Here is a 22,611-nt window from a genome sequence, read left to right on the forward strand (position 1 = left end):
CCCAAGGTAATCTGGTCTGCAGGTTGCAAAGACCATGGGAAAAGCTTAGTATCTGGGCCAGAGTGTACCGTTCCTCATGGCACAGTCCCTCACAGCACAGTTCCTCACAGCTTCCCTTGGCTGGGGGGGAGGGAGTTCCCTGACTCCTTGCACTTTCCAGGTGAATTCCCTGACTCCTTGCGCTTTCCACCCTGCTTCTGCTTGCCCTCCATGGGCTGTACCCACTACCTAACCAGTCCCAGTGAGATGAGCCAGGTACCTCAGTTGGAAATGCAGAATCACCTGCCTTCTGCATTGATCTCGCTGGGAGCTGCAGACTGGAGTTGTTCCTATTTGGCCATCTTGCCAGCCACCCCCTACTGTGTGTTTTTTAATGGCATCAGAATAGTTCATTGTGGGGCTGTTGCACACTTTATTTGTACGAGTCATCTCTGGATATTTAGATTGTACGCGCATACACACCCCTTTGTGCAAGTGTCTTGCTATTTCCTTAGAAAAAAATCTTATATATGAAGATGCTGCATAAAGTCATATGTACATTTTTTAGAATTGTGAGGATTCAGTTACATGCTATTATCAAGCCTTACAACAATGCCTGACAGTAAAATCTCAAGGGGTTTTGACAGTATGGTCATTGTTTTCATTGTCACAGTCTTGCCGCTTAACTTTGAGCTCCTAAATAAAGTGACTGCTTCAATTAGAAAAACATCAGAGATCCTTACTCAAAGTGGCCTGAACAATAAGGAAATTTCTGATTCTTGATTAAATGATAAAAAAATTTTATTACAAGATGCCCAGGGGGGCTGAGTACAGAACTAGTTAATTCAGAACCTCAAGAATATCAATGAAGAACCAGTCTTTCAACGTATGTTACCTGCCATTCTCGCTAAGTTAGCTTTTCTTCAAGCTTGTCCTATCACATGATACAGTGATTACTGGGAGTCATACTTGAATCAAAAGAAGAAAAGGCTAATTCTTTTTCACTCTATTTTAGGGCAGTGAAGTCTTTTTCTGAAGTACCTGGCAGATTTACCCTCACATTTCATTTGCCATTATTGAATAAATAGAATGGGACCACCATGATTAGCTTAGACCATTGTTTTCCTACCTTTTGATTTTGACACACTAGGAAATACATTTTACTTCGTCATGACAAGGGCACTTATCACACATCACTTCTGTTTGGGCATATGTATGTCTCTCTTATACAATTAAATGTAATTCAAAATAAGTTTCTCAAAATAATGCTTACCTTTACTACTCATTGTAAGTTAAATGCTATTTTACTTATATTTAAATAGGTTTTTAATACCTAAATACAAAAATTTAGAACAGATGTAAGTTAATATATAGATATGGGCTGTTCATGAATTTTTTTCAGTCTGGAATACATGAGGATAATGCTATGAGCACATACAGTACATGGTTGAGCTGTGTTTTTCAAATTTTGAGTCAAGATTCAAAATACCTTTTTACACAAACAGGGCATTGTGAGTAGTAAAATAATCTTAATAATTTATTCAGATGAGATTCATCAGTGAATTCTATACTTAGTCTATACTTAGTGGGAGGGAATTCCACAAGTGTATCAATACCAGGATTTGAGGATCATTGGGAACCATCTTGGAGGCTGCCTAGCACAAAGTATGAGGCAACTAAATGCAGTATGTCATCCTGGGTTGAATTATGGATTGGGAAGAAAATGCTGTAAAGAAAAATTGAGCAAATTGATGATTTGAGCATGAGTTGAATGTTAGGTAATATTATTACATCAGTATGTTTTCTAATTTTAATAATTGTATTATGGGTATGTAAGTCAATGTTTTTGTTATTTGGAACTGTACACTGAAGTATTTATGTGACGGAAGGGTAATGAAGTTTTTGTACTATTCTTGCATGCCTTTTCTAAATTTGAAATTATTTCACAGTTAAAATTTAAAAATGTCAAGAGAGATTGTTTTAAAATCAAAACAATGTGAGTCTGGCTCTTAAGTTCATACATACTGAATACATTATATGTATGTCATGTATGTCAATCCTTTTAATAAGCTGTTGGATTTAGTTTATTAGTATTTTGTTGAAGATTTTTGAACTGATATTCATAGGAAATATTAGTTTGTAGGTTTCTTTCTTCTTGAGGTATCTTTGGCTTTGGTATCAGGGTGATGCTGGCCTCATAGAATAGGTAAGAACTATTGGCTCCTCTTCTGTTTTTTGAAAGAGTTTGAGAAGGGTTGGTGTTGAAATGTTTGGTAGAATTCACCAATGAAACTATATGGTTCTGAACTTTTTTTTGTTGGGAGATTTTTGATTATTTATTGACTGTACTTAATAGGTTTGTTCAGATTTTATATTTCTTCTTGAGTCAGTTTTGGCAATTTTGGTGTTCTTGGTAATTTGTCCATTTTTTCTCTTACCATGTATCTGGTTTAAAGTATATGGAACAAGTATGCATTTTTGCATTGTGTAAACATATCTGATTTAATTTTATGTGAAGTTACATTTAAACCGTATAAAATAAATCCTCCATTAAACTGCGTTGCCTTGCATATATAACCTAAAATGCACTTATCGTTTGAGCATTCCATTTGCTCCACATTCACATCAATATTTGGTATTTTCCATTGTTTTCATTTTAGCCCTGTGGTGGGGTGTTCCACGTGATTTTGTTTTTTAAGTTTTAAGTTTTATTTTAACACTGTCATCTACAAGAATATCATTACCAACAATACATCTGAGGTCAGTCATTTTTATTGTTTTGCACATTTATAAAACCATGTTTTAAATCAAGCTTATTTTAAAGTCTTATGGCTATTATTTTCTATATAAAACGTGGCTCAAGTCAAGTCAGAGGTTACTGATTGAAGTCAACATTTTCTCTCAATTTTGTCACTATCAACACTTCCAAATCTGGTAGTTGAGCTTGCCTCTGTAGGTTTTACTTCACTATCTTTTTTTCTTCTAAATGTAGTGATTCATTTTAAGGACCACTTGTACTAAATCAGTTAAAATATTACAGTTGCTGAGAATTGAAAAATTTCATACTGGATAACATTCTTTCTGAAAAATGCACTGAAAGTTTGTAACTAAACTTGGTGAAGGAATCAGCACTTTGCCAATAGATAAACTTCTCCCATACTTTGCTTATAACTCTGCAGAGTTACTCTTTAACCTCTTCATTAAATCTGTGTCAGAAGATCAAATGAGGTATCAGTGAACCAAATACCTATTCCTGAGCAATTTATGTTGTATTCCTCACACATGGTAGTCTCAATTGGCTGCATTGTTCATCCTATTCATTCGATGTTAAGGGTGTATGCAATATGCTCTATGTGGCTTATTCTATTCATTTTTTTATGCCGGTGGCAAGTCACTGATTTAATTTTATGATCCACTAATTGATCATAACCCTCAGTTTGAAAAACATGGATTTTAACCAGTCACCATTGTCTATCGGAGGTGGGACCAGCTTTTCCAAAGCATATGGCCTTACAGAAATGGGATAAATGCTAGACACACGGTTAGGCTTCTGTTTGAAAGGAAGAGAAGGGGTTTGACAACTAGAGGTTAGGATAGGCAACCAAAATAATCTGCTGCAGAGACCGTAGCTTACTCATTTAACTGTCCTAAGCATCTGGTGTGCTTGGAAGTACTGTATCAACTTGTTTCCCTTGTTACAATGGCTCTCAGCAATTACTCTTCCTTTTTCAGGTTTGTTTGTAGTTTTGTGTTCCTCATATTTTTTCCTGTTGCTATCCTTGTGCTTGCCTTTATATTGTCATCCTATCTCCTACCCTCTCATTTTAAAAAGTTCCCTTTTCATTTTGCTGCTTTTCATCTGCTTAGACAAAAGACTAGCTTCTTAAAAGCTGTAACTCAAGAGTAACCGAGTAACCAAGTTCTCGGTAAGATCTTAGGTTTTACTTCATGATCTTTTTCATGGTGATACTTGCTTATTAGATTTTTTAAATGACATCCAAAATTTTTAGCTGCGGCCTGGCTAGTTACCAGTAAGTTATCTCTGAAATACGGAAGTACTCCTGTACCCTTCAGTCTTCCAGAACAAAAGCTTCTGCTGTTATTAAATGGTAATAATGTAATCACAATACTTGGGGACTCTACTAGATTATATTCCTTGTTTTCCTTGACGTTGGTAAAAAGAAGTCTGCTGTCCCACAGATCATTAACTTTAGAATTATGAGTAACATCAAGTGTATTAATTGTTGTAACCTAGCTTCAGTTAGTCAACAAATACTTTAAAATACTGCATTTCACCAATTGTAAGATGCGCATTTTCTGACATTTTAATGCAGCTTACATTTAATAGTGTCCTATAGTTGCTGTTGTCCCTGTGGTAAATCATGGTGTAGTTTCCACATGAACTTGGTTGCTAATCCTAGAGACATGACTGAACTGCACACCTTTCGTTGTTTTAATTAACAAACCATTGAATAATAAACCATTTAAGGATCTTAGAGAAAAGAATAGGAGTTTTGTTACTGTCCAAAATCTCTTCTGTTAATACCCTCTGTTAAGATTAAGATACTGCTACTATCATCAAAGCTTGTAAGAATGAGCATCTGAAGCTTGAAAGAAAGTCCCAGAGACAACAGAGGATCGCTGTTTTAAGAAATGCTACATTATCAAGGATTTTGATAGCATAAAAACAATACTGCATGGAAAACCTTGACACCTATGATTTTGAGTATAAAAGTGATCAGAAGAATTGAACACTGAATGTGAAGAATTTTAGGAATAGTTTAGCCAGTTTAGATTGCTTATGTTTTTCTTATTTGTACATAATATATGGTTCTTACAGTTTCTAAATAAGTCTAAAGAGCTCTTTCAGTATTTAAAAAATAAATAAATAAGCAATAAGAAAGCATGTGTCATAATTTGACTATTTTCTTCCTTAGTGGTGTATAAAATAATGGTGCTTCATATAAACAGTACTATCTTGAATTTGATGAAACAAAAGTTTGATTTACTGTCTTACTATTATTGTACTGCTTCCTATTATAACTTATGTTTTCTTCTCCATAACACTATAAGGCCATGCATGAATCATAGAGACTATGTCTTATTTTGATGTAGCAGCCACAGTATTATCCGGGAACTTGTTAGAATGCAAATTCTTAGACCCCACCCTAGACCTACTGAATCAGAAATCTGGATGTGGGTGTGTTACCAAGCCATACAGGTGATTTTAATGCAAGCTAAAGTTTGAGAACCACCGCTCTGGGCAGAATTTTAGGCAAGGGAAAAATACTGGTACTATTATATTCAAATTAGGTATATATGCATAGCTTAAAGAGTAAGAAACCATAGATGGCTTGACTTCAGCTTAATTACATCTGCAAACAGTGTGTTTAAGAGGAATGAAGACATTTACCATGGTGTGTGTTAGCTAACTATCAGTAATATAGGCAGAGTAATGGAATAGTCCAAGAACTACATCTCCTTCACTTTTGATATTTGATCTTTGTCTTTTCAGCATGACGTATCCCAGACTTTACTCAAGGCAACACTGGACAGTGTTGTAGAAGAATGTGTCAGCTTTGTGGGAGTGGACATTAACATCTGTTCAGAAGTTTTGTTAAGGTGAGACAAATCTGTGGCTGAAGATCACAGAATTGAGTTTAACTGGCTATCCAGTCCAAACTCGGCTAGAGGAAGGGAACACGTGTATAAAGTTGTCAAGTATAGAACATCTATGGGTTTATACATTGCTTTAAGTAATCAGAGGGGAAGATATTATGTAAGAAAAGAATTATAACAATTCACGTTATCATTTTTAATTTTGCAGGTCTAAAGTGAAGAGCATAGAGCATATAGTAACCATTGAGTGCATTAGTGTTGCTAATAGAATTTAAATAAGGTTAACATGGAAAAGAGTTACTTCCCACCACATGATAGTAGAGATTTTTCACTAATTAAGTCTCTTGCATGCATCTGTCAAACCTGGCAGTAACCAAAAGATAAATTCTGAGGGTTCAAAGTATGGTTATCGTATTTTTACCCTGATTCTACAAGAAACCTGTCAAAATTTTTATCATACTATAATCACATGTTATATCATCTTTTTTCCCCCCGTGGTTTTAGAAGAGCTGCTTTTTTGTTCACAGTTTTGCATTTATTACACAAATCTGCTAATGCAGCATGAAATTCTCTGATCTGGACCTTTTTCGCTGAAACAGGTATAGCAGAAACTATCCCTTACATTTTAAGTTGTTGATTTTCTAACACAGCTACAAACATTTCATAATTTCATATATGGAATTTCATAATAGAGTTGAAATTCTCTGAAATAATCTTTTAACACCAAGGAAACTACCTAATATAGTCTTTATATATAATTTATACTAACCATGACAATTACAGATAAGGACCTTTCTATAGTTCAGCTCTATATTACTGAGAACAGGCTAATACACAAAAAAGGTAGTACAACACAGTTGTAGCTATTATAACTGCTTCTAACTCACTTTGTATGTATGCTGAAAAAAATAGGCAAAATTATTACTTTATCCAGAAACATAAGGAATATGAATATATAGAAAAACTGTGAGGAACTTTTTTTTCTTGCATCAGTGTTAGCCAGCTTACCAGCATCTTTATGACAGCTATTGGTTTTGTCTTTTTTTTTCTTTCCTCTTGCACAACTCTTTTTTTCCCCTCTGTTTTTTTTTTTTTTTTTTTTTTGACTCCCCTTTGGATTAACTTAACTTAGACATATGAGGATATGTCATTGCAGTTGTTTTTATGATCCAAATGTTTTATATCATTGTCTTTTCAGATGATATCTTCTTTTCAGTTTGCCTTTTTTTTCCCCTTAGGCATATTGCAGGACTCAATGCCAACAGAGCCAAAAATATTATTGAATGGCGCGAGAAAAATGGACCCTTTATCAACCGAGAACAGCTGAAGAAAGTGAGAGGACTGGGTCCAAAATCCTTCCAACAGTGTGCTGGCTTCATCAGAATCAACCAGGATTATATCCGAACATTTTGCAGGTGATTATAAGTATACACTTTAATTCTGTTGTCAACCTCCTCTCTTGTTATTGTTACCTATCCTACTACTGATTAGTGTAAATTCTAAGTGTCCATTGTTCATGCCTTCATTCAATACGTGTTGAGTGTCCTTTGGTAGGCATTGGGAATACAGCAATGAGCAAGTCAGCAAATTCTGCATTCTCATGGAGTTATATTTTAACGTGTAATACAGACAATAAGCAAACCAGTAAAATTAGTAGTTTCAGAAGGCAAGAAGTGCTATAAAAATTGAAGCAGGGATATGTGACACTGTCTTAGGGGAGTAATACAACTACTTTAGATTCGTTATTTTTTGAAAACTTATTTGAGCAGAGTTTTGAATGAAATGCCACCCAGGTATCAGAAAGAAAGCATTCCAGGCAAAGTGAACACTAAGTGTGCATAGTCCTAAGGCAGGACCAACTTTGATGTATTCAGGAAATGAGGGAAAGGCCCACACAGAACATAGCAAATGGGAAGGAGTGGTACAAGATGAGGTGACCATGGTGACTTCAAAGTGACCACTTTATATTGACATAGCTGTTCCCTAAGCATAGATATGTTTCCCCACTCCCTCCTCACTGAAAATGGACCAAAGCATTGATTATCAGTTGTGTGTATCAAGAGCTAAACTTCTTTACTTTCTAATCCTGAAAGCATGAAAGCTTGTTACATAAACTTCTTAGCATGGTATAATTATGAAAGAACATTTACGTGTCTACTACTTTGGGACTACCTGGTTAATTCATATGTACTTTTTTCTTTTGACAAAATTATAATAGAGGTCATATGGAAGATAACCTTTATTCTGGAAAAGACTGATTAAGCCTCACTAGAATATATTATAAAGCTGTGGTAATTAAACAGTTTGCTTTTGATGTAGGAATAGCACAGAATAAGGTCTGAAATCCACCAAAACATAGTTAGAATTTAGTTTATAGTAAAGGTGACATTTCAAATGGTAGGGTAAAATTGATTAATTATCTAACAAGTGATATTATGACAAGTGCCAGTAATTCAGTATGTGTGAAGGAAGCTATAGTCCCACTTCTCACTCCTATGCCCAAATACATTACAGATTTATCATAGACTTAAATGTAAAAAAAAGTAAAACTGTAAAAGCACCAGAAGAAAACATGGGGAAATCTTGCAGAGCATTAGAGTGATGGAAATTCTTTCTAAATAGATCATGAAACCTAGAAGCCAGCACTGGAAAAAATTGAAGATAAAATGATTCTGTTTTTGTTAGTTTATATGTTCTTTGAACACTTGGTTAGAAAACACAGCATAGGCCAGGAGCGGTTGATCACCTGAGGTCAGGAGTTTGTGACCAGCCTGGCCAACGTGGCGAAACCCTGTCTCTACTAAAAATACAAAACTTAGCTGCGTGTGGTGGTGCTCACCTGTAATCCCAGCTACCCAGGAGGCTGAGACAGGAGAACTGCTTGAACCCAGGAGGTGGAGGTTGCAGTGAGCCGAGATCATGCCACTGCACTCCAGCCTGGGCGACAGAGCAAGATCCTATCTATCTCAAAAACAGACAAACCCAAAAAGCACCAAAAAAACTCACAGTATAAAAAAAGAACAAAAAGTAAAAGATGCCTCTCAAGTCTCACTTGAAAAAGTTTCTTATATGTTGCTTCCAGAAAGTAAATTTACAGTTATGTCACCTTGTTTGTATATGTTTATTATTTTAAAAATGTATACACAAGGGATCAGGCTCTGCAACTATTTGAAACTTGCTTTATTTGTTTCAGTCTTCTGGATCTCTTTCCAAATTATTACATATAGATTTCTAACTTTTTATTCTTTATATTGTCTGCATAATATTTAATTGTATGGATGGGCTATAATTTAATCTAACCAGTGTCTTATTGATGAATATTGAGCTTGTTTTAAAGCCTTGTATTTTTCCAGCTGATAATTAGGTGCTTGCAGATTTGTGACTGTTACATCTCCTGAATAGTTCATAGGTTTATTCAGAATGGAATATTGCTACCACATTTAATGTTTTTTGCTTTGAAATTTATTTGCTAGCAGTGTTACTATATTTGCCTTTTCAAAATATGCCTGGTTTTTTTTTTTCTAATTTTTATACTTTCTATGACATTTTTGATGTGGCTCTTAGAAACATAGAGCTAGATTTCATGGTTTTACTCAATCTGATATTAATACATTCACATTTGTTGTATTTCAAAGTTGCACATCTTCTATTCTTCTGATGATCATCCTTAAATTTGTTGCTGACCTCTGGAGTTAATAGGTGTCTCTGTCCTCTTAGAGACGACTAGAAACAGTATCCTTCCCAATCTTTCTCTCTTCAACTCTGTCTACCTCCCATGATAAGACGACCTGGGATTTTAGTTTCAATCCAGTCCTCGCCCCGCCCCACCCCTCCCCTCCCCTCCCCTTCCCTCCTCCCCCGTCTCTCATCACCCTCCTCTCCCCCTTCTCTCTCTATATATATTTTATACATATATAAAAATATTTTTGCCGGGCGCAGTGGCTCACGCCTGTAATTCCAGCACTTTGGGAGGCTGAGGTGGGCGGATCACGAGGTCAGGAGATCGAGACCATCCTGGCGAACATGGCAAAACCCTGTCTCTACTAAAAATACAAAAAAAATTAGCCGGGCGTGGTGGCGGGCGCCTGTAGTCCCAACTACTCGGGAGGCTGAGGCAGGAGAATGGCGTGAACCCGGGAGGCGGAGCTTGCAGTGAGCCGAGACCGCGCCACTGCACTCCAGCCTGGGCAACAGTGCAAGACTCCATCTTAAAAAAAAATATTTTTTTTAATGTATATTTTTATTTTATTTTATTTATTTATTTATTTATTTTATTTTATTTTTTTATTTTTTTTATTTTTTTTATTTTTTGAGACGGAGTCTCGCTCTGCGGCCCTGGCTGGAGTACAGTGGCCGGATCTCAGCTCACTGCAAGCTCCGCCTCCCGGGTTTACAGCATTCTCCTGCCTCAGCCTCCGGAGTAGCTGGGACTACAGGCGCCTGCCACCTCGCCTGGCTAGTTTTTTGTATTTTTTAGTAGAGACGGGGTTTCACCGTGTTAGCCAGGATGGTCTCGATCTCCTGACCTCGTGATCCGCCCGTCTCGGCCTCCCAAAGTGCTGGGATTACAGGCTTGAGCCACCGCGCCTGGCCAATTTTTATTTTTTAACCTGTATATATACATATACACACTATATGCGTGTGTCTATACATATGCATGCTATGCATGTGTCTATACATATACATACACTATATGCGTTTATCTGTACATACATACACTATATGCATCTGTACATATACACACACTATATGCGTCTGTACATATACACACTGTACACACACTATATGCATCTTTACATATACCCACACAATATGCGTTTGTACATATACACACTCTATATGCATCTTTACATATACACACACTATATGCATCTGTACATATACACACACTATATGCATGTGTCTGTACATATACACACACTATATGCATGTCTGTACATATACACACACTATATGCGTCTGTACATATACACACTATGCGTGTGTACATATACATATATACACCATATGCATGTGTATATGTGTATATAATATACACATACACTATATATATACACTCCTCTATAAAAATATGTGTTTTTATAGATGTATATTTTAACATATATACACATACTATGTGTGTATATACACATAATGTATATATATTTACATCATTCATGAGCATTTACTTAATTTAATCAGTTTTTGTTGTTTCTACACTGTTTCTTGTAATTCATATGATCATTTTTCTTCGATTTATTGGTTTTTGCTAGAATTAATCCTTGAGAAATTCTTTTTAGAGAGGTCGTATGGGTTATACTTAAGTCCTCACATACCTGCAAACGATTTCAATTTGCCCTCTTACTCAAGTGCTAATTTGACTACGTATGTGATTCTAAATTCAAAATCATTTTCTCTCAGAACTTTTAAGATACTGTTCCACTATGTTCTGACATCTGATGTTTGCCAGTGAGAAATCTGATGCTAGTCTGATTCCAGATCCTTTTTAAGTAATGTTCTAATTTTCTTTCTTGAAAGCCTTTTAGAATTTAAAAAATTATTTATATTGTAAAGTTTATCCATGATACGTCAAGTATGAGTCTTTTTCTTTTCTTTTTTTGAGACAGTCTGTCCCTCTGTTGCCCAAACTGGAGTGCGGTGGCAGGATCTCAGCTCACTGCAACCTCTGCCTCCCAGGTTTAAGCGATTCTCCTGCCTCAGCCTCCCAAGTAGCTGGGACTACAGGCGTGCACCACCACAACCAGCTAATCTTTTAATTTTTAGTAGAGACAGGGTTTCATCATGTTGGCCAGGCTGGTCTTGAACTCCTGACCTCAGGTGATCTGCCCGCCTTGGCCTCCCAAAGTGTTGGGATTACAAGCGTGAGCCACTGCGCTTAGCCAAGTATGAGTCTTTTTTTGTTCATCCTGTTCTACACTCAATAGATTCTTTTGAGAGCTTGTTTTTCTTAGCTCTGAGAAATATTATTTTGTTTCCCTACATTTTCCTCTTTTCTCTCCTAGAATGCCAATTATACAGTCAGTTAGTTAAGAATGTTTTTGGCTTTAAGTAACAGAAAGCCCTTTTCCCAGTGATTTAAACAAATAAGTGGTAGTTTCTATGAAGTGAAAGGTCAGAATCTGGTTGCTGTTTTTGCATATTTGTATGACAGAGAAATAAGCACATTTTAATTTGAAGACTTTTCTGCCCAACCTTCCCCTTTTTATAAATGTGTTTTTTTCTGGCTTTACATAGTCAGCAAACTGAATCTTCAGGCCAAATTCGAGGAGTTGCTGTTACATCTTCAGCAGACATCGAGGTCACAAATGAGAAGCAGGGCAAAAAGAAGAGCAAAACTGCAGTGAATGTTTTACTGAAGCCAAATCCTTTGGACCAAACTTGTATTCATCCAGAATCATATGACATAGCAATGAGGTAAGTCTGAGGCCCATGTGGAAATTCTCCATATCCAGAGTGAGTTCTTTACACCAAAGGCCTTTGTTTTGGCATAATGGAAACTGAAAAATATGACCATGTTTAATGTGACAACATTTTTCAGAAGTTCTGCATTGCTGAGTTATGTGGCACATTATTTTATTTCAGTGAGGAATGAAGCCATTACTCCTGGAGCATTGTCAAGCTAATAAACCCTGATACTAATGGTGAAGTGTGTGTAATGGAAATTGCATGGCACTCCCCTCTGTTTGTTTTGGAAATTAACAAGACACAATTGACTAGAACCTGGCATAAAACTTGCGCTTTTCTAAAGATAAAACCCTTTTGAAAGTATACAGCCAACTCAGCTTTCTTAAGTAATATTTTTATTGGTTATTAAAATCTAAGAAATGATATACTTTTAGTGAGTATACATTAACAGAATGACATGGGGGAAGCTTTTGAGTATAAGGGAAGTTTAAGGCATAAAAAGAAAAAACTTTTTAATAGCATATTTAATTAGTTTTAAATTTTTTTAATTAGTTCAAAAACAGTGACTTGCTACATAATGACATTTTTAAAAGAATCTTACTGAATTATATGACAGTATAAGAAATATAGTGAATATTTTAACTTTTATTGAATCTAAAATGAGATTTTTGTTTTAAAATCACTTATATTTGATTATTTTAGTAAATGTCATTATGTCATTAATTTGCTTTCTTTTAAAAATATTTTAAAAGACTATAGTATATTATAGAAAACTTAGAAAAAAGAAGTAAAAAATAATATTCTGTCAACATCCAGCTAGTTTGTGGTTTCCCCCAAAAGTTTTATGATGAAAAAATTTAACCATACAGAAAAATTGGAAACAAAAATTTTACAGTGAATTCCTATATAGCCACACCTAGATTTTATCATTAACATTTTACTATATTTGTTTTCCCACATATCCATCTACTTGTCCATCCATCTTTTTTGTTTTGTTTTGTTTTTGAGACAAGGTCTCTCTGTCACCCAGTGCAGTGGTGTGATCTTAGCTCACAGCAACCTCTGCCTCTTGGGTTCAAGTGATTCTCACGCCTCAGCCTCCTAAGTAGCTGGAGTTACAGGTGTACCACGGTCTGGCTAATTTTTTGTATTTTTAGTAGAGACGGAGTTCCGCTATGTTGTCCAGGCTGGTTTCGAACTCCTGGACTGGAGTGATCCACCCACCTTTGCCTCCCAAAGAGCTGGGATTACAGGCATGCGCCACTGCACCTGGCCCATCTTATGTTTTTGATGCATTCCGAAGAAGGTTGCAGACACTGGTACACTTTGCACTAAATACGTCAGCATTCAAATAATTAACTACAATGTGATAATTCTTTACAATTTTTTTCTTTTGAGGTCACATTTACATACAATTAAATTTTAAGTTTGTATTAGCTGAATTTTGACAAATACCTACATCTGTGTAACCAAACTGCTGTTGAGATCAGGAACATTTCTATTATCTGAAAACATTCCATTATACCTCTTCCAATCAGTTGCTGCCGCAGCCTCCCAGAGGTAACTACTTGTTTTGATTTTTTTCTACCAAAGATTAGTTTTCTCCCTCTACCATACAATTGTACTCATCTGTGTAAGGCTTCTTTCAGCATCATATTTAGCAATTTATCCGTGTTGTAACAAGTACCAGTAGCTTATTTTTTATTGCTTAGTAATATTCCATTGTGTGACTATACCACAGCTTATCTATTTCCCTGTTAATGAAATCTAAGAGGTACAGGAAATACCAAACTTTTTTTTATACTCTCTACATTCAGTACAACGTAGAACACTTCTGTGGCCTCTGGTCACCAAAATATGTAGGGATTTCTCCCCTCCAACCAGTCAATTCTATGGCAGATTATCCAGCAGACATCACCTGGGTGTCCTCTAATTCAGTTGATTTCTGACACTGTCTACCTGGAGATAGTGTCAGATCCCACAGGTTGAGGGTTCAGTACTATAAGATTACTCCCGACTTCAGGGGCCTGGTTGTGACCTATAACTTCAGGATTCCTACGACCCTGGAGTTCAATTGATTTGCCAGTTTACAGAACTCAGGGAAACATCTACTTAATGTTCATCCATTTATTCTAAAGGATATTACAAAGGATACAGATGAACAGCCAGATGGAGAAGATGTATAGGGAAAGGTAGAGGGGGAAGGTATATGGGAGGAAGGATGTGGAACTTCTGCGTAGGCATACTACCCTCTAGGAACCTCCAGGTGTTGAGCTATCTAGAAGCTCATTGGAACCCAGGCTTTTGGGTTTTTAGTAGGTTTTCATTACATAGGCATGATTGGATCATTGGCTGTTAGTGATCAACTCAACTTTCATCCCTTCTCCCCTCCCTGGAGGTTGGGGGTCTGGAGCTGAAAGTGACAACCCCTCCATTCACTTGTTTGGTTTTTCTGGTGACCGTCCCCTATTGTGAAGCTATCTAGGGGACCCCAGCTACCAGTCATGTCATACAAAATACACTCTTATCTATCACTCTGGAGATTCCAAAGGTTTTAGGAGCTTTTTGCAGGGAAACGGGAGGAAAGCCAGATATGTATTTCCCAATATCACATGAACCTTGCTTATTTCCAGTCTTTGGCCATTCTGAGTAAAACTGCTGTGAATATTCTTGCACAGTTTTTTTGAATTGATAAGTCATGAAGTCTGATGAAAGTTTAGTTTTCTTAGAACCCCTCTGGTTGTACCATTTCACGTTTTACACTTTCACCATGAGAATTCTTGTTGCCTCGCATTTTTGTCATATGATGTTAGGTAGTTGTTGTTAGCCATTCTAATGTGTGTAGAAAGATCTACTTGGTTTTAATTTGCATTTCCCTGGCAACATTGAACACTTTCTAATGTGCTTAATAGTCATTTGTATATCTTCTTTGTGAAATATTTGTTCGTATTATTTGGCCATTTTCTTTTCTTTTCTTTTCTTTTCTTTTTTTTTGAAATGGAGTCTGTCTCTGTCACCCAGGCTAGAGTGCAGTGGCTGCATCTCAGCTCACTACAAGCTCCGCCTCCTGGGTTTATGCCATTCTCCTGCCTCAGTCTCCCGAGTAGCTGGGACTACAGGCGCCCGCCACGTCGCCCAGCTAGTTTTTTGTATTTTTTTTTTAGTAGAGACGGGGTTTCAACGTGTTAGCCAGGATGGTCTCGATCTCATGACCTCGTGATCCGCCCATCTCGGCCTCCCAAAGTGCTGGGATTACAGGCTTGAGCCACTGTGCCTGGCCTATTTGGCCGTTTTCTAATTGAATTGTTTGCCCTTTTATTACTGAGTTTTGGGAGTTTTTAACATATCTTGCATATATAAAAATGTACTTTGTCAAATATATGATTCATGAATATTTTTTCCCAGTTTGTGGTTTACCTCTTTTTTTTAGAGACCAAAAAAAATGTCTTATTGCTGTCTTAATAATATTTATCAATTCTTTTGGTCCATGAACTTATTATATCTTAGCATTTATTTAGGTCTTATTTCTCTAAGCAGTGTCTTTTAGTTTTCAGTGTACAGGTTTTGCATGTGTTTTATTAAATGTATTATATGTTTTTCAACACTATTGTAAATGGAGTTTTTAAAATTTTTGCTGCTACTTGTTTGTTGCTAATATATAAAAATATGAGTTTTGTGTAATAACCTTATATCCCACAGACTTATTAAATTCACTTACTAGTTCTACTAGGTATTTGTAGATTCCTTAAGTTCTCCTATATAAGCAGTTACGTCATCAGTAACTATATTAAACCTTACTTCCTCCATTTTCATCTTCATGCTTCTTATTTTTCTTTACTTTATTCTTTTTTCTTTTTTTCTTTTTGCCTATTGCAATGGCCGGGACCTTCAGTACCCTGTTGAATAGGAATGGTGAGAGTAGATATCCTTGTCTTGTTCTCAACTTTGGGACATGGTTCTGATTTTTTTTAATGTAAAAAAATTGTGGTTCCATAGTAATTGTCTTTTTAGTGTTTGATGAGAAGGTGCATATGTGCACAGGGTTTCATAGACTTCTTGCAGTAATTCTGAGGTGTACGTGGGGACTACATTATTTTGTTCGTGCAAATCACTGTCTTTTTTGGTGGCGGGTGGGGATGAGAGGGAATGTGGACAGGGTCTCACTTTGTCACACAGGCAGGAGTGCAGTGGTGTGATCTTGGCTCATTGCAGCCTCAACCTCCTGAGCTCAAGCAATCCTCCCACCTCAGCCCCAAGTAGCTGGGACTACAGGCATGCGCTGTGCCACCATGCCCAGCTAAGTTTTGTATTTTTAGTAGAAACGGGGCTTCACCATGTTGCCCAGGCTAGTCTTGAACTCTTGCGCTTAGGCAGTCCTCCTACTCGGCCTCCCAAAGTGCTGGGATTACAGGCGTGAGTCACCGCATCCAGCCAGTATCTTTTATAACGTATGTTTTTGTTTGTTTTCATAATCTAATTATAATATGGTTTAGAAGTTTTTCAATTTTTGTCAATTTGCTTTCTATTGTAAGCACTTTTTTTTGTTTCTACATATCCCTCTCATTAAAAGCTTAATGTTTCATCAAGTGATTGAACTGTAACTTATTTTAGCTATAGTAGTGCTAATAGTGGTTCATTATGATGCATTCCTAGAAGTAGAATTACTCTATTAAAGGGCTTAAAAGTTTCTGTGGCTCTTGAAATACATCACCAAGTAACACATTGATTTATAATGCCATCAGCAGTGTTTAAACCTGAAAAATCTTTAATTTCTCCTGTTAAACAGGACTTTTTTTTTTGTCAACTTTTATGTGGTCCAGTTTCTGCATGTGAAATATAAATGCCCTGCTAGTGACTTCACCCTTCTGTCTGTTTCCTTTGGGACTGTGCTTGTCTCTCAGAAGGAAGGTATTTGTGAACTAGTTAATGGGAAGTTTCTTCTGTTGCAGTCCAACCCCTGACCTTTAAAATCTAGAGATTATCGCTTCTCAGCCTTATGGCTAAGATCAAGTGTGAAACCTAGAGATGAAATTAGCAATTTATCTTGCCATCCCCATCATCCAGTTTGGAACTGTGATAGCAATTTCTGGCTATCAAGTACGCTTAGTTTAAACATCACCCATCATAGGTCGTTCATACTCTCTATATATTCTCACACAAGTGTCTTCCCAGGGAAGAAAAAAAGCCCATTTAAGATGTGGTTAGGTCATCATTGGTTTGATTTCAGTTCTATTAAAAGAATTTTTGTTGCAGTACATTTCGTGTTTTAGTTGTATCAGAAAACTATTGGAAATTAAATGCCTTTAATGTCACCCTTCCATAATATCACCCACACAAATACATCAAAATGTAATATGATTACGTCTTTCCTTTCGTGTTTATGGTAGTCTGTCTCATATATGTTTTTAGGAAAATTGAGATTATGATATTTTATAGCCTGAGTTATTTAGTGGTTTAAAGAAAGTCAACTTTTTTGTTTATGTTTATTATTTATATAATTTTTAAAAAGCCTTATTTATGTATGAGTTCTTTGTATATTAAATCCGTTTGTTTTATGGACTGGCATTGTTTTTCTACTTGTTCACCTTTTGTATCTGCTTATAATATTACGTTTTTGAAATATGAATGTTTAATTGTTATGAAGTAAAACCTTTTTTTGGTTTTTATGCAAGTTGTGTCTTAAGATCCCTCATCTCTAAGATCAGTTCAGTGTTCCCCATATTCTTTGTATTCTTTATTTTAATAATTACTCTGAATTTTGTTGGTGATGACTTTATTCATCACTTAGAATGTACAGAGCACTGTGGTAGGGGCTGAAGTATATAAAAATGAATAGAGGTGACTATGCTCTCAAGGAGCCTAATAACTCCTTGGGGAGCGATAAAACTTACATTCACAGATATCACAGTAGTGCTGAACAATTAGAAAGTACCCTTTGTGAAGCATAAAGGTTGTTCCCAGGAAAAAGAACTCATTTCCAGATAGGGGAATCTTGTAAAGTTTTATGCAGAAGGTTACATTTAGGCTAGGTTTTTAAGGATTTCATTCTGTAGAAAGAGGCACTTAAAAGATTGGAGACAGAAAAATATAGCTCAGGCCAGCTTTGGAATAGTTAATGGTCCAGTACAAACAACTTTCATTGACTACTTCCTCATTACCAAGCATGTTAGAAGCATCATCATGTTTAAACCTCACACAGCAACCCTATGAGGTTGGTACTATGGTACTATTATTATTCCCACTTCTTCAAGTATACAGAGTCTCAGATAGGGTAAGTAAATTGTCTAAGCTAACTTAGCTAGTAGAACCAAGATTTGAACTAGATCTATGTCAGTTTAAAGCTTGAGCTCTTAACTAGGCTACAATGAAAAAGCTAGCTTGCAGCCAGATTTTAATGAAATCATAATGGTCTTTCCAGTTAAAGGTATTGTACCCTAAAGACTCTATATGTTATTCTGCACAGAAAAGTAACAGGGTTTGTGTTACATGTGCTTCTTAAGGAAGAAAAAAAAGGTATCTGGAATATGCTGTCTTTGAGTGTTATTCTCTATCATCACATGGCTGAAATTGGACACTGCCTTTTCTCTCAAGAAAACATTACCCTCTCCAATAAATGAAACTTTGTTGATTTATTTTATTAAGGGATATGTAAGAAATGGATTATTCTCTAGAATATGTAGAATTTTATGCTGTTCTGCTGCAGATATGCTATTTCCTGAAGAATATTCCATTAAAAATAATTCCCTTCCATCATGTTTTTTATATGAGGCATGTGTTTGCTATATTCTTATTTTAGGAGAGAAGTATGGTACAGAGCGGGAGTAGTGTGTTCATCCTAGAGCCAGAGCAGGGTTTTCAGCAGGAGAATGGAGGTAGAATGTCAATTAAATATGGCAAGAGAACCCATATTATAGAAGATACAAGGGAAAAATGGGATTTAGAGTATTGCTCTACACTGTTGCTACAGATAGATTTTCCCTCAATAGTTCTTTGAAGCCATTCTATTCTAAATTCCTTTTACTTGTTTCAGGGTCTTGTAACGTTCACCTGGTGACTTCACTTCTTACCTCACTGAAAAAACTCAAAACTACCTTACAATCCTGTCTTCAGATTGTCTCTGTATTTTTACTCATTCTGCCCCATCCTTCCCTACACTGCTCCTCCATGTCTTGATTTTCTTTCCTTCCCCACCCTGACTTCTTCCAGGTTGTTGCTGAGGACTCCTGACCTTGCCCATTGTATTGATCTCTGTGTCTTAACTGCCTCACCTCTAAATTTGAGGGGTGGGGGGGTGGCAGCCAAATTATAAGGTTTTTTATAATAGCTTTATAAAGCTTTATGACTGTCTCTTGTATCTTTAATGTCTTCACTTCTTCTCATCATTTTTGGCCAGAGATGTATTATTGCTGGGGTCTGCCTATTCCTCACTCACGAAAAGCTAGAAGCTGTGGCCACCTTTTATCTTACTTTCCCTTAGACCTTCTAACCCATTGCTCCTTCTTGTCATTGCTGACCCTCTCAGAACTATCTGCCTCTAATTCTTTCTGCCTGCTTTCTCCCAGTCCCTTACAGATTGACTTCTATCCTTACCCCCTTCCGAAATTATTCTCTCAACTAGTCATCAGTCACCTCCTTTCCATTCTTAACTCTTTTACCCATTCTGCCACATTTGACACTATCAACTTACCGACCTTCTACCATGACTTTTATACTGTCTGTGGTTTTTCTTTCTCCTGTGGCCCTGTAGATGTATATATTCTTCAAGCTTTTGATCTTCATCTTCTTTTGTACTTGTTCTACTTGCTCCCTTGGATGATTCTACCCATACACATGACCATCTGTATCTCTTACCTGACTATATAATTCAAATCCTATGTCTCAACATCCCTAGTCCAGGCCTTTCTAAGCTCTAGCCCAACCTTTCCATTTGTCTGTGAGAGATTTTCTCATAAGTATCTTAGCAATGGAAACTCTATGTATCTAAAATTGAAATTTGTACCACCCCCCTTTGTCCCTCCTTTTACAACTCCATCTTCTCTTATCATCATTCCTCACTAGCCCCACACAAAGACAAGACAAACAAAAAGGCTCAGTAGTCAGTGGTTAATGGCATGAATCTCTTTCCATTAACTTAGGCTAGAACTGACAGAATCATTCATTTAAAAAAGTCTTTTGAGTGATTGCTATATTCCAAGTACTGTTATGCAATCTTGGAATACATTCAAAGGTCCCTGGTCTCAAAGAGACACAGTATACAACTAGCATAATAAATAAATTATACAGTGTGATAAAATGTTGTGGGAAACAGGGAAAGAGCAGAGTAATGGGATAGGGATTGCCAGGATTGTGGGTAAGGGTTTGAAAATTTAAGTAGGGTAGTCATCATAGGCCTCATTGACTTGGTGACATTTGAGAAAAGTCTTGATGGAGGAAAGAGCTGTGCAGATATCTAGAAAGAGTTCCAGGAAGAGGAGCCACATTTGCAGGTTCAAATGTGGGAGCAGGCACGACATGTTGAAGGAACAACAAGGCAGCCAGTGTGGCCAGAGAAGAGTGAGCAAGGGAGAGAAAAATAGGAGATTTGAGTCAAAAGGGCATTGGGAGGCCATTATAGGGGCTTGACTATAGTTCTGAAAGAGTGATATGATCTGATTTACATGTTAAAAGGATCTCCTTGTCTGCTGTTTTAAGTCCACTGTAAGGGGCAGTGGTAGAAGCAGGGAGACCAGTTAAACTAATTGCTGTAATCCAAGATGATGACTGAGACCCAGATGATACAGCAGAAGACATGGTGAGAAGTGTTCAGATTCTGGATGTACTTTAAAAGCAGAGTCAATAGGATTTACTGAAACATTGGATGAAGGATATGAAAATTAGTAACTAGTTGCAAATGGCAAAAATAATATGAATGCTAGAGACACTGTGGAGGATGAAGTGGAAACTCACTGTATTGGAGGGGAGTGGAAAAGGGAAAAGTTAAAGAACTAAACAGTGATCATTCCCATAGTGATATCATCTGGTCTCATGGCTCTAAGGACTATCATAAGCACATGACTCCAAAATTTATATTCTTAGCCCAAACCACTCTTCCAAACTGTATCTGCCTACTTAAGATCTCAAACCTAACATGCCTAAATCTGAACCCATCTCTCCCCAGAATCTTCAACTACGATCTTTTTCATCTCAGATTATTTCAGTTCATCCTTTCAGTTTCTCAGTTCAGAGCCTTGGAATCGTCTTTGGTCTGACAAGATATCCTTAGCTGAAAATGAGATCCTTCTCCTTGAACAACCTTTATGCTTCACTAAGGGCATTTACTAATTTCTTTCCCCTATTATGGTATCTGTGAGTATAAGTTATATCCTTCCTACTTTGGGAGGCTCCTTGAGGGCATAAATCACCTCTATTCATTTTTATATTCTTCAGCCCCTGCCACAGTGCTCCACATGTTCTAAATGATGCATAAAATCATCAACAAAATTCAGAGTAAATATTAAAATAAGAATATAAAGAATATGGGGAACACTGAACTGATCTTAGAGATCAGGAATCTTGAGACATATCTTGCATAAAAGCAAGAAAAATAATGTTAATTTTTTTAATTAAAAAGCTGCTTTTGTGTACCCCTTGGTTACTCTACCATACCCCACTTACTCATAATATGCTCAGATGGTCAAAAAGGAGTATAACATAGTAGAGTATCATAGTAAAGCCATGAGCTCCTTCAATTGTCCTTGTCTCTGCAAAATAAATAATGCATCTGAAAATTTGGCACCAGATTTGCTAGGCTAGTGACAATTAAATTTCAGGTTAGTTTATAATTATAGGCTATAAGCTCCAATAGGGCATGGATCATAAGAGCCTGTTTTACCTCTCTATCCCTAGCACCTGACAAATACTGATATGGCAATGTTTGTTTAATGAGAAATGATAGGAATTAATAATGAAAGATGACTACATAAAAGAACACTGAGGAAGGGAACGACTCAGGAACTGATAACTTCAGTAGAACAAAATGAAATGTTTAGCTTTACTTTAATTCATGTATTTTTTTTTCCTATAATCTAAACTGGCTGTGGTCAATGCAGTTGTATAAACAAAACTGTTGGTAGAACAAATAGATCATCCTTTCCTAACATTGCCTGTCCTACATGTTGTGTAAGTACTTCTTCTAGAATCTCTTGTGGATTGAAAAAATTTCATGACCTCCCCAAACTGAATCCCGTTTGCCTTCACAGAGCATTGTGAAGGGCCAAGGCCCCCCTAGATTTGCAGACTACAAGCCTGGAGACCATGAAAGAGGATCTCTTACCATTTTCTATCGTCATCCAGAAACTCTCATGTCTGTGTGTATGAGTGAGTTCATTGTGTTGTGTACCATAAACCATAAGTAAAATTGCTGCTATATTAGTAGAATGAGACCCAGAAACAGCCTATTTAGGGGTTACTTCCCCCACTACTACCCCCTCTGTTTTTGTCATATCATTTGGGTTGATCCAGAGAGCTAAGGCAAGTATCTGATTTCCTCTTTTTCTTGAATAAGGTGCCAGGAGTAGTGCTTGGTGCTGCAGATGATGCTGATTTGTATGTGTCACAGTGAGACCTGGC

At 36.6% G+C, this 22,611-nt stretch overlaps 1 protein-coding gene across 2 annotated transcripts in view; it reads left to right on the plus strand.

The window, feature by feature from the left end:
* The window catches only part of SRBD1 (S1 RNA binding domain 1), a 224,846-nt gene that overhangs the window by 188,370 nt on the left and 13,865 nt on the right, over window positions 1-22,611 (plus strand). For both annotated transcript variants that reach the window (XM_030921713.1, XM_030921714.1), the window contains exons 17-19: window positions 5,495-5,601; window positions 6,837-7,013; window positions 11,833-12,012. In XM_030921713.1, coding sequence (XP_030777573.1) covers window positions 5,495-5,601; window positions 6,837-7,013; window positions 11,833-12,012 — 464 coding nt within the window. The remainder of the gene's footprint in view (window positions 1-5,494; window positions 5,602-6,836; window positions 7,014-11,832; window positions 12,013-22,611) is intronic.

The sequence above is a fragment of the Rhinopithecus roxellana genome, chromosome 17 (assembly GCF_007565055.1).
Source record: "Rhinopithecus roxellana isolate Shanxi Qingling chromosome 17, ASM756505v1, whole genome shotgun sequence".
In the NCBI taxonomy this organism is placed as follows: Eukaryota; Metazoa; Chordata; class Mammalia; order Primates; family Cercopithecidae; genus Rhinopithecus; species Rhinopithecus roxellana.